At 37.4% G+C, this 13,716-nt stretch overlaps 2 protein-coding genes across 4 annotated transcripts in view; one reads left to right on the forward strand and one right to left on the reverse strand.

Moving 5' to 3' along the window:
- Nucleotides 1-16: 16 nt before the first annotated feature.
- On the reverse strand, nt 17-13,579 carry KBTBD3 (kelch repeat and BTB domain containing 3). 3 transcript variants are annotated; one of them, XM_009276949.2, is made up of 4 exons: nt 13,519-13,578; nt 6,242-6,586; nt 4,837-5,084; nt 17-2,014 (listed from the first exon to the last, which is right to left on the reverse strand). In XM_009276949.2, the coding sequence occupies exons 3-4, from the start codon at nt 5,058-5,060 to the stop codon at nt 394-396; spliced, it is 1,845 nt and encodes a 614-aa protein (XP_009275224.1). In that variant the 5' UTR covers nt 5,061-5,084; nt 6,242-6,586; nt 13,519-13,578; the 3' UTR covers nt 17-393. The 3 variants fall into 3 exon arrangements, with proteins under 3 accessions (XP_009275224.1, XP_009275225.1, XP_009275226.1); XM_009276950.2 differs by lacking the exon at nt 6,242-6,586 and having other exon boundaries at nt 13,519-13,579; XM_009276951.2 differs by lacking the exons at nt 6,242-6,586; nt 13,519-13,578 and adding an exon at nt 12,627-12,759.
- AASDHPPT (aminoadipate-semialdehyde dehydrogenase-phosphopantetheinyl transferase) overlaps nt 13,430-13,716 on the forward strand; it is a 41,194-nt gene continuing 40,907 nt past the window's right edge. The window contains exon 1 of the mRNA XM_009276958.1: nt 13,430-13,651. Within this exon, the coding sequence (XP_009275233.1) occupies nt 13,430-13,651 (222 nt within the window). The remainder of the gene's footprint in view (nt 13,652-13,716) is intronic.

The raw sequence follows: 13,716 nt of genomic DNA on the forward strand, positions 1-13,716 counted from the left end.
TCTTTTAAACTTCAGTTACATAGGGAAAACAGTATCACAGTCAGTTTTCTCACTCAGCAATTTGTCTACTGGGACAACTGTGAATATTACAGAAATAATGGCACATATTACACAATGAATTCCTCATGACTATGCTTTCTTGAAAAGCAGTATCATTTTGCAAATTATTCAGATAATTACAGAGAAGACTTGCATATAAAATTAAGTAATACTTTCTATATAATGACTAGCATAAATGACAATTTAATGGGCTCTTCCAAAAGCAATTCTATAGCATACAATTTAAACTGAAGATTTAAACAAAACAGTACATATTTTTCCATCTGTAAATTAATACCTAAAAATCCGTTCTAAAACTTGTGCATTTAAACAGATTCTTTTGAATCAGGAATTTCAAAATTCTCCAGAGCAAATTGTCAGTACAGATGACCAGGGGTCCCTATATTTATTAAACTGAATGACCTGACAGTAAAACTCAGTTAAGGCTCTTGGCATTGGTGAAACTTCTTCCCACTCAGACCTACTACTGTGGTAGACTTGAACTTCATCTGTGATTTCTTCTGGAGCATAATCACCACCTAATATATAAATTTTGTCTTCTGTCCCAACTGCTCCTGCATTAAAGCCAGCACATTCAAAAGATCCTTCCCCTTTCCAAACACAGGTTTCTGGGCAAAAGCTGTAGACCTTGTAGGTGGAGAGATCACATATGTACAATGTACAGTTCACTGGAACAGCTTTGATTAGAGTTGCATGGAAAAATTGCCCAAATTCTGCTACAAGCTCAGACCACTGATCAGTCATAGCATTATACTTAAAGAAACAGTCAAGAGATGGATTAAAGGCATCAGTAATCTCTACTTCTGAGCCAAGGACGTAAATTATATTCTGACATGCACTTGCTTCTGGATAGTAGATACCTCTTGGCAATTGGCTTATAGATTTCCAGTCTTTGGAAAGAGGATTATAGGATTCTACATCCAAAAGACTTCGGGTTTCTTGAGCTCCTCTGGTCTTTCCACCTATTACAAACAGCTGATTTAAGGTTACAACAGATGTGTGCATTGTCCTTGGTTTTTTCATAGCTGACACTATGGAGAATTCATTGCTGACTGGACAGTAGCACCAGGTTTGGTCAGTGGCATCATGAAATGGTTCAGCAATATGAAGCCTGACAGTCCTATAACAATTCCCTTTGCATCCTCCAGTTAGAAATATTTTTTCTCCATAGCTAGATAAACTTGACCCTGGAAGATCAATCATGTGCGTGTGTGGTAGTTCTTTCCATTTATCTGTTTTGATGTTGTAGCAGAATGTATGTCTGTTTTCTCCATCTTCATCAGTTTTATGAACAAATATATATTTTTCTGTTGTTGAAGGACGTGCATCTGGAAACAGTCCACTAAAGTTTTGCACACTTTTAATTGCATCATTGATTATTACTGAGCAATTAGCACTCTTAAGTAAGTGTTCTTCAGAATGTAGAAAGTCCTGCAAAGTCTTTTCAGGTAACTGGTGTAGTCTCACTTTTTTAATCAAATTTGGCAGATATTTCTGTCGTGTTTCTAAGTTGTGTTTAGTCCACTGAAGGACAGCTTTCAACACTGATTCTTCCTCAGGGACATTTAGTTCGTCAGCCTCAAGACATTTTTGTAATATCTCAAAATTAATCTCCAAAAAATCACTTGATCTGAGCAGCAAGGAGAAGTGGTGCTGTACAAAATCTAGCGCATGATCAAATAAGCGGACGGAACCATAACTTTCTGATAGAGAAAGCAACTGTAAGCAATTCACAAGATCAATACTTTTTATTAGAAAGTCACTGCAAGCTTTGGAAAGGAGTGAAACTTGAAGAAATGACGACAGTTGGAAGAGCATTTCCACATTATCATTTGTTATCTCTGTTTTTCCTGTGTAAGCATAATCAAGAAAAGCTTTCACTGCCTTGGGTGATAGATTACTAATAGTAACATTGCCATCATCTCGTTCTTTCATATTAACTTCAAACATGGCTCTGTGAATAAAATATAGAAGATATACACACAAATTAAAGATCTAGCAAACAGCAGAGAACACTGATGTGAGAGGAAGGAGACAATCAGGGGCGTATAATAAGGTGGGCAGGCTGTATAGGTCTAAAATGTGGAGGTTCTCATAAGTAAGAACAATGCATTTGCTTGATATGGTTGAAGAAAAAAGGAGTGGTGATAAGAACATATTCAAAGTGATGGCTCATAAAAATTACAGCAGCACCTGTGTTTTGTATGGATTTTCACAGAGCGGGATGAAGTCTGCAGCTCTCAATGTAAGAGAAAATGTGAAATTGTTCGAGGCAGCATCAGTTTCAACAGCCTGAGAAAGAAAGGCTGATTTAAAAAATATATAGTAAAAAGCCCCGTGATTTAGGTCATGCACTGTGGATGAATACAGAAAATTAAGCAAAAAATTGCAGGCTGAGCAAATGGCAGGATGGATGATGGGTGCATTCCTCAGTAATAAAAGTAGGTGAGAGGTGAAAGAGGAGAAAAAAACATGAGGAAACTTAATTCTTGCTTTAGAGTTGACAGATAGATGTATGAGTACAGGCAGATGTCAGAAAAAAATGAGGTTTTGACATAGGATTGCATGACAAACTTGTGCAGAAAGTAGATTGTGACTGAATACAAAGACCATGGTTGAAATCATGGAACAAACTATTGATCAGTGGATTTGTGCAAATTTTATTACAACTTTGACTACTTTATTACTAAATATGTAATAACATTTAACTATTTCACACAATCTAACATGGCAAGATAAAATAAAGTTTTTCAAGCCAATAAATGCTGGCAACAGAATAGTGCTGCACATCACTTGCCCTACCCTCCCAGAGCCTAAGCATCAGGCTGTGATAGCAACGGCTTCTGAATTTGACAAAAGATGATAGTGGAGAAAGATTTAGATGAATCATCAAATACTAAGTATGTAATCTGGATTATTAATATATCATAGATAGTTCCTATTAAAAAAGAGTATTATATCATAGTTCAGTTATACAATTAGTATCTGTATAGTATGTGATTTTTAAAATCCCATACTTTTATGAAGCCAAAGAGAAAAAAAAAGATCACTGTGCATAGCATACTCTTTGGGAAATGAACATCAGGTAGAGCAGGAACTTGTCTGACCTCCTGAACAAGAACATAAAATTACAGTAAGACACTTACGTCCCAAAGACCTTTTTGCATACTAAATGACAATCCTTAGAATCCTTTCCTCATTAACCCAAGAGCTATGATACAAATCTCTAAATTACAGAGTAAAATAGCAACTGAACAATACTAGTAGAAGAGAGCAATCTAGGCAAAGGCTTTGCTTCTAAAAGCTAACAAGTAGGGAGCAAAATGTTGCTGAATCTTGGGTTTACACAATGAAACCAAAACTAAGAGAAGTCCAAAGGCCAAGGAAGACAAAAGGTGTTTCATTCTAAAATTTATCTAGTGGACCTAAGTACTTTTTCTTCCCTGAAGGTAATAAATAGGCCTTGCATTCCAGGACAGCTTATGAATTTGATGGCTGCTGTTACCAACTGTTACATGCAGGGAGAGGTCTCTCCTGGCAAATTTTAACCTGCAGAGCCTGTAGGTAGTGAAAAGGCCACACGTTACCATGTGCTTAACTTCAGTTCTAAAAATTACCACTGGAAGCTATTTCATCCTAATATTCCTTTCTACCAGAGCATCTCTGTGCTGTCAAGCAGTAAACATTTGAAATGCAAGTAGTTCTGTGTGTTAGAGAAAAAACAAATGTGCTGCTACAGTGGAGAAATAGCTTATTTCACCTGCATTTCTTCTTTTTTCAGTAGTCCTAAGAATACATCTAGTCTATGTCCTCTGTCATATATGACAGACTCCCATAAACCATAGGATGCTCCAGGCCATTTGAAAATCACACTTCTCGCCTACGTATGGGCAACTGAATCAAGCTCATTAATTCATTTCCAGAAGCCCATTTTTTCATTTTAGAGCATCTTAGCTTTGTGTTTTAGTAAAGAGTGTATTTGGAAACAGACTTTCAATGTGGAATTGCAAGTTTGAGCCTTACTAATAAAAAAGTTAGCAAGGTTCTTCATAAATTAATATCCTGTATGCGAATGATCTGTCTGTCCCTTCAGAATGCATAGCTTTAAGCATCAGAAGGAAGATTACAGATCCACTTCATGCTGAAAGGCTGAAAACTGTAGTTTACAAAAAAATAAGCTGTTTAAATACCTCTGAAGACAAACTCTACTATACTGACCACTCATCTTAGAGAAACAAAATCCAGCCCCATTCCAAAACCATGTACAATTTATCCGCAATTGCTCAATGCAAGATGTATTTGTAATCAACCTTCTATGTTTCACAATATAAATGTGTCACAGTACATAGACCGTCCCATGCAAAGTCAAACACTATCCTTGCAGACCTTCAAGTACAGATATAGGCAACAGATAAGTCTTAAAGATACACAACTTGTGTCAATTCTACCTAACAGCAGAACCATGCACTTACGGTTTGACATTTGTATTTCAGAGTACAGACTGCTGTCTGAATCTCAATCATAGAGTCCTCATGTCACTTTGGAAATACAAACAGATGTATTTGGGGTATGGTTATGCATCTAACACTGTAGTTTTGGTTTTGTTTTGGTTTTTTTGCTATCCTTAATATGATGTTTGAAAACTTTGCTCAAAACTCTGCAGACATATGTAAGTTGTGATGACTTATTTTTTAATTTTTGTAATTATATTCCTTCTCTCCCTCCCAGAGAACTTACAATCCATTTCCTGCAAACTCATGCCAAAATTAGGTTTACCTGAAAAAATCACTGCACGCTGCCAGTACACAACGATGACAAGGAATTATTTCATCTTTCACAAGAATTTTAAAGTCAAAAAATATATTTTGTTCTCTGAACTTCTGTAGTACTTTTAGAATTTGTTGTCCATGACCTTCAGCCACTAAGGAATTGATTTTATTTTCAGGTACAGAAATTCCATTGCAAATAGGTCTGCTAATGTAATCCCGTTGATTGGCCATGGTTTCTTCAATCTATTCCTGAAACTGAAATGGAAAAATAATTGATTCTACAGTCTTGCTATTGAAAAAATAAATAAAACAATGTACCATAAAACAAACAAAAAAATTCCCAGCATTGAATTTGGTTTGTAAGTCCTATGCACAGTTCTAAATTTGTGTTGTAAGTGACTTTTACACTGAATTTGATAATAATACTTCTACTTTGCAAAATATATACACATAGCATACTTTGAAAAGTAAAATATCTGACATGTATCAAAGAACAACTCTACAAATAGTACCCACCTGTAGGAATTTTTTCAATCAAGTCCACAGGAAGCACACCAAGGAGTGTGTTAAAATTTTTAATGGTCATTTAAGAGAAAGACTAGTCCTAGGCTTACCCTCAAAAAACCCAAACTCTTACAATTTGATGTAAAATGAAGATGGAAAAGGAAAACTTTGTTACATATTTTTAGATTCCAAAAGGCTGACCTGTATACTACAAACCCCCAAACTCAAAGCAGACCAATGGTCTTTCTACAGCTTACAGTGGAAGGGAGACACAGGCTACTGGACTACTTTCTAAGTGGATTCCCATTAGGCATTCCGGACTAAAATAACAGAATACAAACACACACTGACAGCCTGGCCTAATCACAGGATTGCTAGGGCTTACCAAATGGGGTCATTTAGAGACGGTTTGGTGACAGTGCAACTTTGAATGTTTAGTCAATTGATACTGATTTTATCTTGGACCTCTAATCTTGCTATGAAGCTGTGTGTTTGCTTACAGCTTATGCTGCATGCTGTGAGCTTCATTTACAGTGGTGTGAATTAACTGGGTTCAGAACCGATTTAAATTTAAGACAGTACAATCTCCCTTTCAGCAGCCAACTTTTTCCGGTGAAAATCCCTATACTGAAGTGCACTGTTTGTATGGTAAGTTGGGCTTCACTATTTTTTACATTAAAAATATTCTACACCACTTTGACAACAGATAGAAACTTTAAACATGAGTATATTTTATTTATACCTATTTAAAGTGCTATTTATACTGCTACAGATGCATAAACTGCCCTTACTGCAAATTTGAGTCAAGCTTGCCTATTTTAAAGCTTAAGGAAACATTCCAAGGTTTTTCTATTGCAGGATTCTGCTTCCACAATTCCAATTAAAATTAGCAACAGATAATGGCCCACCTGAATTGACAAAGAAGGGATAAAAAATTCCAAGCCAAACCCAGAAACCAGAAAAGTATTGCTTTTGGTTTTTAATTTCATGAAAAGGCTTATCTGATAATGTGATACATTCAGAGCAAACTAAGCCATCAGGCAGTCTTCTTCATGGGAGGTACTGTCATAGCAGACTGAGCTATACTTTATCTAGTCAGGTAGCTCCAACCACAAATAGACCTCCATGTCTCCTGGAATAGAAGAGATCCACTGATCTTGCTGCCAGCACTGGCACACTTGGAGCAGGCATCTTCTCCTTCCCATGGCCAGACAATCTCACGTATTCACTCTTTCCATTCTAAGCCTGAGGAACTAGGAAAATACAGAAGAACAAGACCACCATTTATTCTGATAGTGTATGGCCTCATAAACCCCAACTTTCATAAATCATAAAGCTTTTTTGTATGTCAGAATTCTCTAGAATACCCTTTTCTTATGAACTTAAAAGCCTGTTGCTCAAAAGACTGAATCTTCAAAAGCGGAGTTGTTTCAGTAAAATTAGTGTCCCACATTTGAATGAAACTTAAAAAAAAGTAAGAGAATTTCAAGGTTTATTTGGCATCATGTAAAGTAATACTTCTTCTAAAGGAAATGTAAACCTTTTCACAAAATTCTGGAATTGATAATAGATAGTAGATGTATTTCTCCTTTTACACGCAATTTCTATAGCAAGCTCTGACCTACTACTTGCTTTCTGTAGGTAAAATTACCAATTTCAGTAATATTCATCTTTGTATAATGAACAGAGAAACTTCTAATGTCATCAAGTCCATCTCTGCTATTTTAGGCAAAGACATCCTATAATCACTTTCATAAAAGCATTCTATGTTTCAGAAATTTTTCTTTTACCACCACTATTTCCACAGAAAGACTATCCCAGTACATTGGTGCCAAGACTGCAAACCTTCTTTTAATTACACAATCGGTTTAGTAATGCTTACATATATTTGTTCTTCTGTCAAAATTGTCATTTGACTTGATTTTCCTTTGTATATTTATTCACTCACAATTATCAAGAGTGTTGATAGCCTCTCTCAACTTTTGTTAGAATGAACAATTGTCAAACTTTCCAAGGTCCATTTATAATACTGAATTTTTGTTTTCCTTATTATTTCTTGCAGTTTTCATCCACTCCAGTTTGATCCCATATTTCTTTCACTGATACCAGATTTGGTGTACAGCATTATGGTTAAGATCTCATCAGTGTCTCACTACTACAATTTGCAGGTCATCCAGTGCATCCTAATCCTAATCTGTAATAGCAGTGTCTCATTTTTTATTAAAAGCAAATTTTAGCAGTGTGCCTCTAATGTTTTTGTCCATCATTAAGGAAGATATTAATGAATACTGTGCTATGGCTTGGCCTAATTCACCCTCCCCTCCATTCCATTAAAAAAAAAAATATTAAAAAATTCAATTCTTATCTCCCTTGTAGCGAATTCCTGCTTTATTTGATAATTTTGGTACTAATTTACCACTTTACTGGATCTGTTGATGATTTTAGAGCCCTCCAAAATATCTTAACAATTCAGCTAAAACTTGGTATGTTAAATAAGCCCAACTAGCATTTATATTTCATGCATTCTTCTACAAAGCCATATGAATTAATCAAGTTATATTTATAAATATTTGATCAAGTTACTGACAAAAGGGTAGAAAACATAGGGGGTGCAGACATACGTTGCGTAGGTCTGGAGTTCAGGACAGCTGGGCAACGAGCCTCCTTGTATTTGCTCCATTTACTCCCACAGGATTCCAGTTACAAAGCCTGTCTTTATGTGGATTACCAAGAACCAAACTCCAGTAGAGGTTCATTAGAGTTGGGATCTCCTACTTTTGTTTCTTTACATACAGCTGTGTGCCATACAGCTTCTTATCATGGCAGGCAAAGGCTATATACTCAAGCTCTCTTCCATCATCTGACCCACCAGGTACTTGTGACTGGGTATTGCCTGCAGTGAGATCACATGTGTTCTCTGATGTGACCAAATTCAGGCTACCCTATCACTTGACAAAACTTCTCTGCTCGCATGCTAAACATTTACACATCTTATACTGACCAATGCCTGGTTAGCTATTACCCTGGTTTTCTAAAAAAAAAAAACCAACCTCCAAAACCAAACCACCTTAAAGTTAATACATTTGCCCTGTTTTTCTGCTTGAAAGTCACATCAAACAAGTGGCACGTTGGCCATTACAGTGAAATTCGATACAGACTTCAAAGTTATTAAGGTCAACCCCACATAATACATGCTTGGGAAGATATACATACCTCTCAAAGCTATCTGTACAGATCTCCAGTTGAGGGGCAAGGCATTCTGCACACCTGATAGTTAAGCGGCAAGAAATGGCCAGCCTATGTATGGCCACAAAGCAGCTAGCAGTTGAACAGAAGGAGGTTGGGGATGGTAAGGTAATTTTGGTCATTACGGTGGATGAACTAAGGGACCACCTGGGAGCTCTGAGGGTAACAGCGTTCTTACAGTCTGTCACAAAGTCCACTAATAAGGACCCAGACCTCATTAGTTCTGCTGTTCACAATAACCCTCTGTTTTAACACTGTCCTTTTCCCAAGACGATGAGGGATGGACCAGCCTAGAACATGATGAGCTCGTTGACACAGATGCCAGATAACCTCACTGAGGAGTCTCATAAGCCCATAGTCAAAATATGAGATATACACACATTCCTATTAGTAGTATCTAATCTATTGGTAAAAAGCTACAAAAAAAAATGTTTACCTGACCTTAATGCTTGTATACCAAGCAAACAGCTGCCAAAAACACTCACTAAATTTCTAGAGGAATTTTTTTACTTTACCAATGCTAATTTTCCCTTTCCAAAGACAGTTATAAGACATAACATAGTTATAAAGATTTTCTTTCAGCTGGTGCCATCAATAATCCTTCTTAGATGTACTTATAATTCTGTATGTGGAAGAAGTTGAAATGTGTTTATACTTATCCTTATCCTTTGGAAAGTCCAGCTGCCCTTTTCAGTATCAATTTCATAACCTGGATTTTTGTTGAGTCCTAGATATTACACTAAGAGACTGTAAACACATCATACTGTTAAACTTATATAGGAGTCTGAAAACATCCAGGGCAGTCATTTTCAGAATATCTCAATAGGCATACACTAAGATCATAACCACTGTAATATGCCTCCTAGAAATGGTGTTCACATCCATTCTACCAGATCTGAAACAGCAGAGCAAACAGAACTGTGGAGTGAACTTTGAGCAGAGATGAACTTTTTTTTGTGCAGGGTCTACTGTAGTTCTCACCAGAACATTGATCAGAACATACTCATATAAAGTACTTATATTTATAAACACTTTTGCTGAAAGTCAAAATAGCCTTAGATGCTGCGACTGACAAATAAAATGGTTACAGAAGTTTAAATATGCTAATGAAGTTGAGAATGGTATACGATGTGCAATTAATTCTAAGTGAATAACAGAGGAAAATTTATTAAACAAGGGAGGGCAAGGGCCTATGTAATAGGAATGGAGCATGAACACCCAGATGAGGACACAGGGTACAGATTGACACTGGGGAAGACTTACACCAAACTGTTTTGATCACTTTATAATAGTAATATAAAAATATATATACAAATATATGTGACTTTGTAATAGCCTAGGGGATGTTGTTTTGTGAAAGTATTGAGCATATATAAGTACCATGTATATGTAAGTTAGCACTTTGTCAGAAAAAGCATGTTAGGGCCATGCCTGCCTGACAGTAAACATGACTGAACCTTTGTAATGGGACTGAAGCCCGAGACTGTTCCCAGCACAACAGACACCAATCTTATATGAGGCATGTACGCATTCAGACAGTACAAATAACATTCTGTGTGTAGATGTTCTCTCCTCTACCAATGCAGCTGGCAAAACCAGTCTGAACTCAACCTTTATTTGGTACTTTGCCATTTACAAACAATTGTAAAACAATCTATCTGCTTTATCTCAAAGCACAATATAGCTGTGCTACAGCACTCTGTCTGGCACTTTCTCACCAATAAAAAAAAAGAATATTAATTCTTAATAGTTCTTAGCAGATATCTTGTAAGAAATAAATTGTTCCTCAAGAGAACATTACCTTTGTCACTTAGCCTGCTCCCACCTTGTTTAATATGTCTTACTAGATAGAAGGATTTTAAAAGAGAAAACTTAAATGCTGGTATTTTACAGCATCCTTTATGTACTGAGGAAGAAAGAATTAAGACCAATGAAGATAAAGAAATTGTATACATTTCTCTAGAGAAGTTTTAGATTTTTTTCCATACAAAATTTAACTGTACAGTTAATGTAAGTTTTGAAAAGATCAAGGTCAGCATTTTAAAATCTAATATTAAATATAAGTATTAAGTCTGCTATGTACCCATCAAGATGATTTGCTATTTTCACTTCTTATCTATTCAAAGGGGGAGAAAGAAGTAATCTGTTAATTTTTAAAGATACTACTCCCCACTACACATCTCATTTAACAGCATCTAATTTAATATTCATCAAGATGAATATGAATAGAAAAGGTATCTAAAGGATTTGGTGACACTTCTAATTGCTGACTAAAAAGACAAGAGTGGATTGAAATGTTAATTAAATTATAAATACTAAGTACAAAGTTCTGTACTTTTACATTTTATTATTGTTTTGACTGTCATTGACTGTCTAAGATTGAAAACAGACAGTAACAGAATTGAGGTTCCTGTCTGGAAATTTCAGTGCAACTCAGTCTCACAGCTTTTTCATAAATAACTGAACTTCAGAGAAAATTAATATCCAGTCAATCATTTTTAGACAATCAAAAAAGATGCATGTGACATTCTGAGACATTTAATCCACAAAAGTGGCATTTATCAATAATACATGTTGAGACAGTATTCTAAGGAGGAAAGGTGACACAGAGACTTTAAAGCTTTCGGCTCTTTAGAAGTGATTTAAAAAAAACAGCATGAAAAAAAAAAACCAGCATGGTACCAGTAGGAAGCAGTGAAATTGCACTGATTCCTGGAGACATTCCAAAAGTGGAAGATTCCCTCTCTGCAAGCAGTGATCTTTAATTGCATATCCTCTCACAAACACATGAATCCATTAAGATAAAGAAAATAATCACTTATAAGAACTCAAACTGACTGGATTTTATCCTAAAGCTAAATTTCTCAAATTCATCAAGTTCCTGTGGAAATTATTTTCTTAGCTAAAAAAGTTCAAGAACTGTTAATTTTCATTTTCAGGAAAAAAAATGGAATTAAAATGCCATGCTGTACTTCTTATTCCAGCAAAAATAATAACTGCAAATTCTGGAAGATTTAATTTCTGCTTTTACTGGGTTCTGTAGTCTGTCATTTCTGTATGTCATTAAAATGTGTGGTTTTTTCAAAACATACATGCAGTACTGAGCATACTTGTAGAATAATTTAGCATAGCTTATTATCATAGCATGTTTTACTTATAATAAAAATGTGGGTTTATATTGAATATATTCATAATTATATTCCATATTATACAGTGCATCTTGAACCTCAGTTTGCACTTACACTTGATGCTTATTTTTAAAAAAAATCAATAAATACACTAGTGAAAAAAACTGCTACATGTTTACATCTCTCTAAGTAGAAAGCATGGACAAGTCAAACCTATTAATCAAACCTGAGGAGTTTTTTGGAACTAGGTAGGATCCATATTCCATTAGTATTATCACGTATCAGTAACTAAATATATTATTTCCTCTTCAAAGTGTGCAGAATACAATGCTTGAAACGTAAGCCTCAGCTACAATTTGATATTGGTGAATAGCATTTTCCCAGGGTTTTTTTTACTGCGCTAAATCCTCCTCTGCTCTCAGATACTTTGTCTCTCTTTAGATAATACATGAGGGAGTACGTATGACATCCCTTGCTTGACTGAGTCATGAAGAAAAATGGGAATCATACTTAAAAATAAGTGGATTACACTACTGATTCCTTGCTGAAACACTTTTTTCCCCAAATGTTACTTCTGTGTTTAAAATATTTTGCAAAGACCAACCTATTCTCAATTATAACCGAGACTTATTTTAGGCAGAAAGACAGTTCTTCTGGCCTGTGTAGAAACAGCACTTTTTCACATTAACAAGGAGCTGGGAATGCTAAACAACAACAACAAAAAAAGAAAGATTCTAAGAAATACCTGAAATAATGTAATTCTTAATATTTTTGATCATTTGTACATGGTCAATATAGAACAGTTAAAGCATAAATATTTCTAAAGGCGAGAAATAAGAAGGGTAATAAATTTTCAAATAGACCCTAAATTTTTAGCCATGGCCCAACTTCAAAACCAAAGGGTAAACAAAATTAATACCTTTTGATGATTTTTCAGATGGCCTGTAATTGAGGGCACACGGGAATCCAGTTCTGACAACCATTACAGTTCTTAGCAGAACAAAGAGTACAGGATATAAAAGGCTTTTGTTTGGACATAGTCTTTAGGAGCCAGAATCAAACTAGGCTGATGCAGTACTTCACATCTGGTGTGTGAACAATTGTCTCTTTTCTAGTCAATACAAAGCAGCAAGTCCAGGGAAGGCAGAGAGGCCACCCCAGCTGCTACGGCTCCTGCCAGGTCTCAGCTCTACCAGGGGCCGGGACGGTTCTTCAGGAGCGTGGATGTACTAACGGCAACGATGGGGCCAGAGACACGGGGGGAATCACCTGCCGTTAACGTATAACGGTGCCACGAAGAGCTCCCAACGGACGCTATCCCCAACGGGATAAACGCGGCCCTGTCTCGCATAAAACGGGGGCAGCCACAAGTTACAGGGAAATGACGCTCTTTTTGCCAGGACCGGGGTTATCAGCCAACCCCAACCTCATCAGCGCAGTACCGCACCAGTCCCTGCCGGTGCCCGTCCATGCCCGCCCCTGCGGCCCGGCAGCGCCGGCCTCAGAGTCGCCGACCGCCGCCATCGCCTCCGCCCCTCGCCCCGCCCACCAGCGGAAGGGCAGCGTCGCCAGCGTCGCCACTGAGCATGCCCAGGCCGCCCGCGTATGCGCACTGCGACGGCTCGGTTCATTCTAAGGGAGGACTAATTCTGGCAGGACAGGCAGGACGGTGCAAAGGGCTTCCCCTCCTCTCACAGCGCGGCCGTGGGGCCCGACCACGGGATGTGGCGCTCTCCAGCGCTGCCACCTCTCCGTAACCGGCGAAGAGCTAGTCCCCCCCTTAGCGCTCCCTCCGAACAGCGCGCACCCACCTGCAGCCAACACCAGCAGCTCGCTGACCAGTCTGGCCCACCCTCCGCAGCAGCATCGCCAGCAGATTGGCTCCTTCCGGTGTCATTCTCCCGCTTCTTGCACTCGGAATGGTTTCCCCGGCCGTCAATCCAGGTGAAAGCCCGCCCATCCTCCCGAGTGGGTTCCTCTCTGGGCTCGCTGACGACACCGCGGGTGTA

Source organism: Aptenodytes forsteri, unplaced genomic scaffold (assembly GCF_000699145.1).
Source record: "Aptenodytes forsteri isolate BGI_AS27 unplaced genomic scaffold, ASM69914v1 Scaffold354, whole genome shotgun sequence".
In the NCBI taxonomy this organism is placed as follows: Eukaryota; Metazoa; Chordata; class Aves; order Sphenisciformes; family Spheniscidae; genus Aptenodytes; species Aptenodytes forsteri.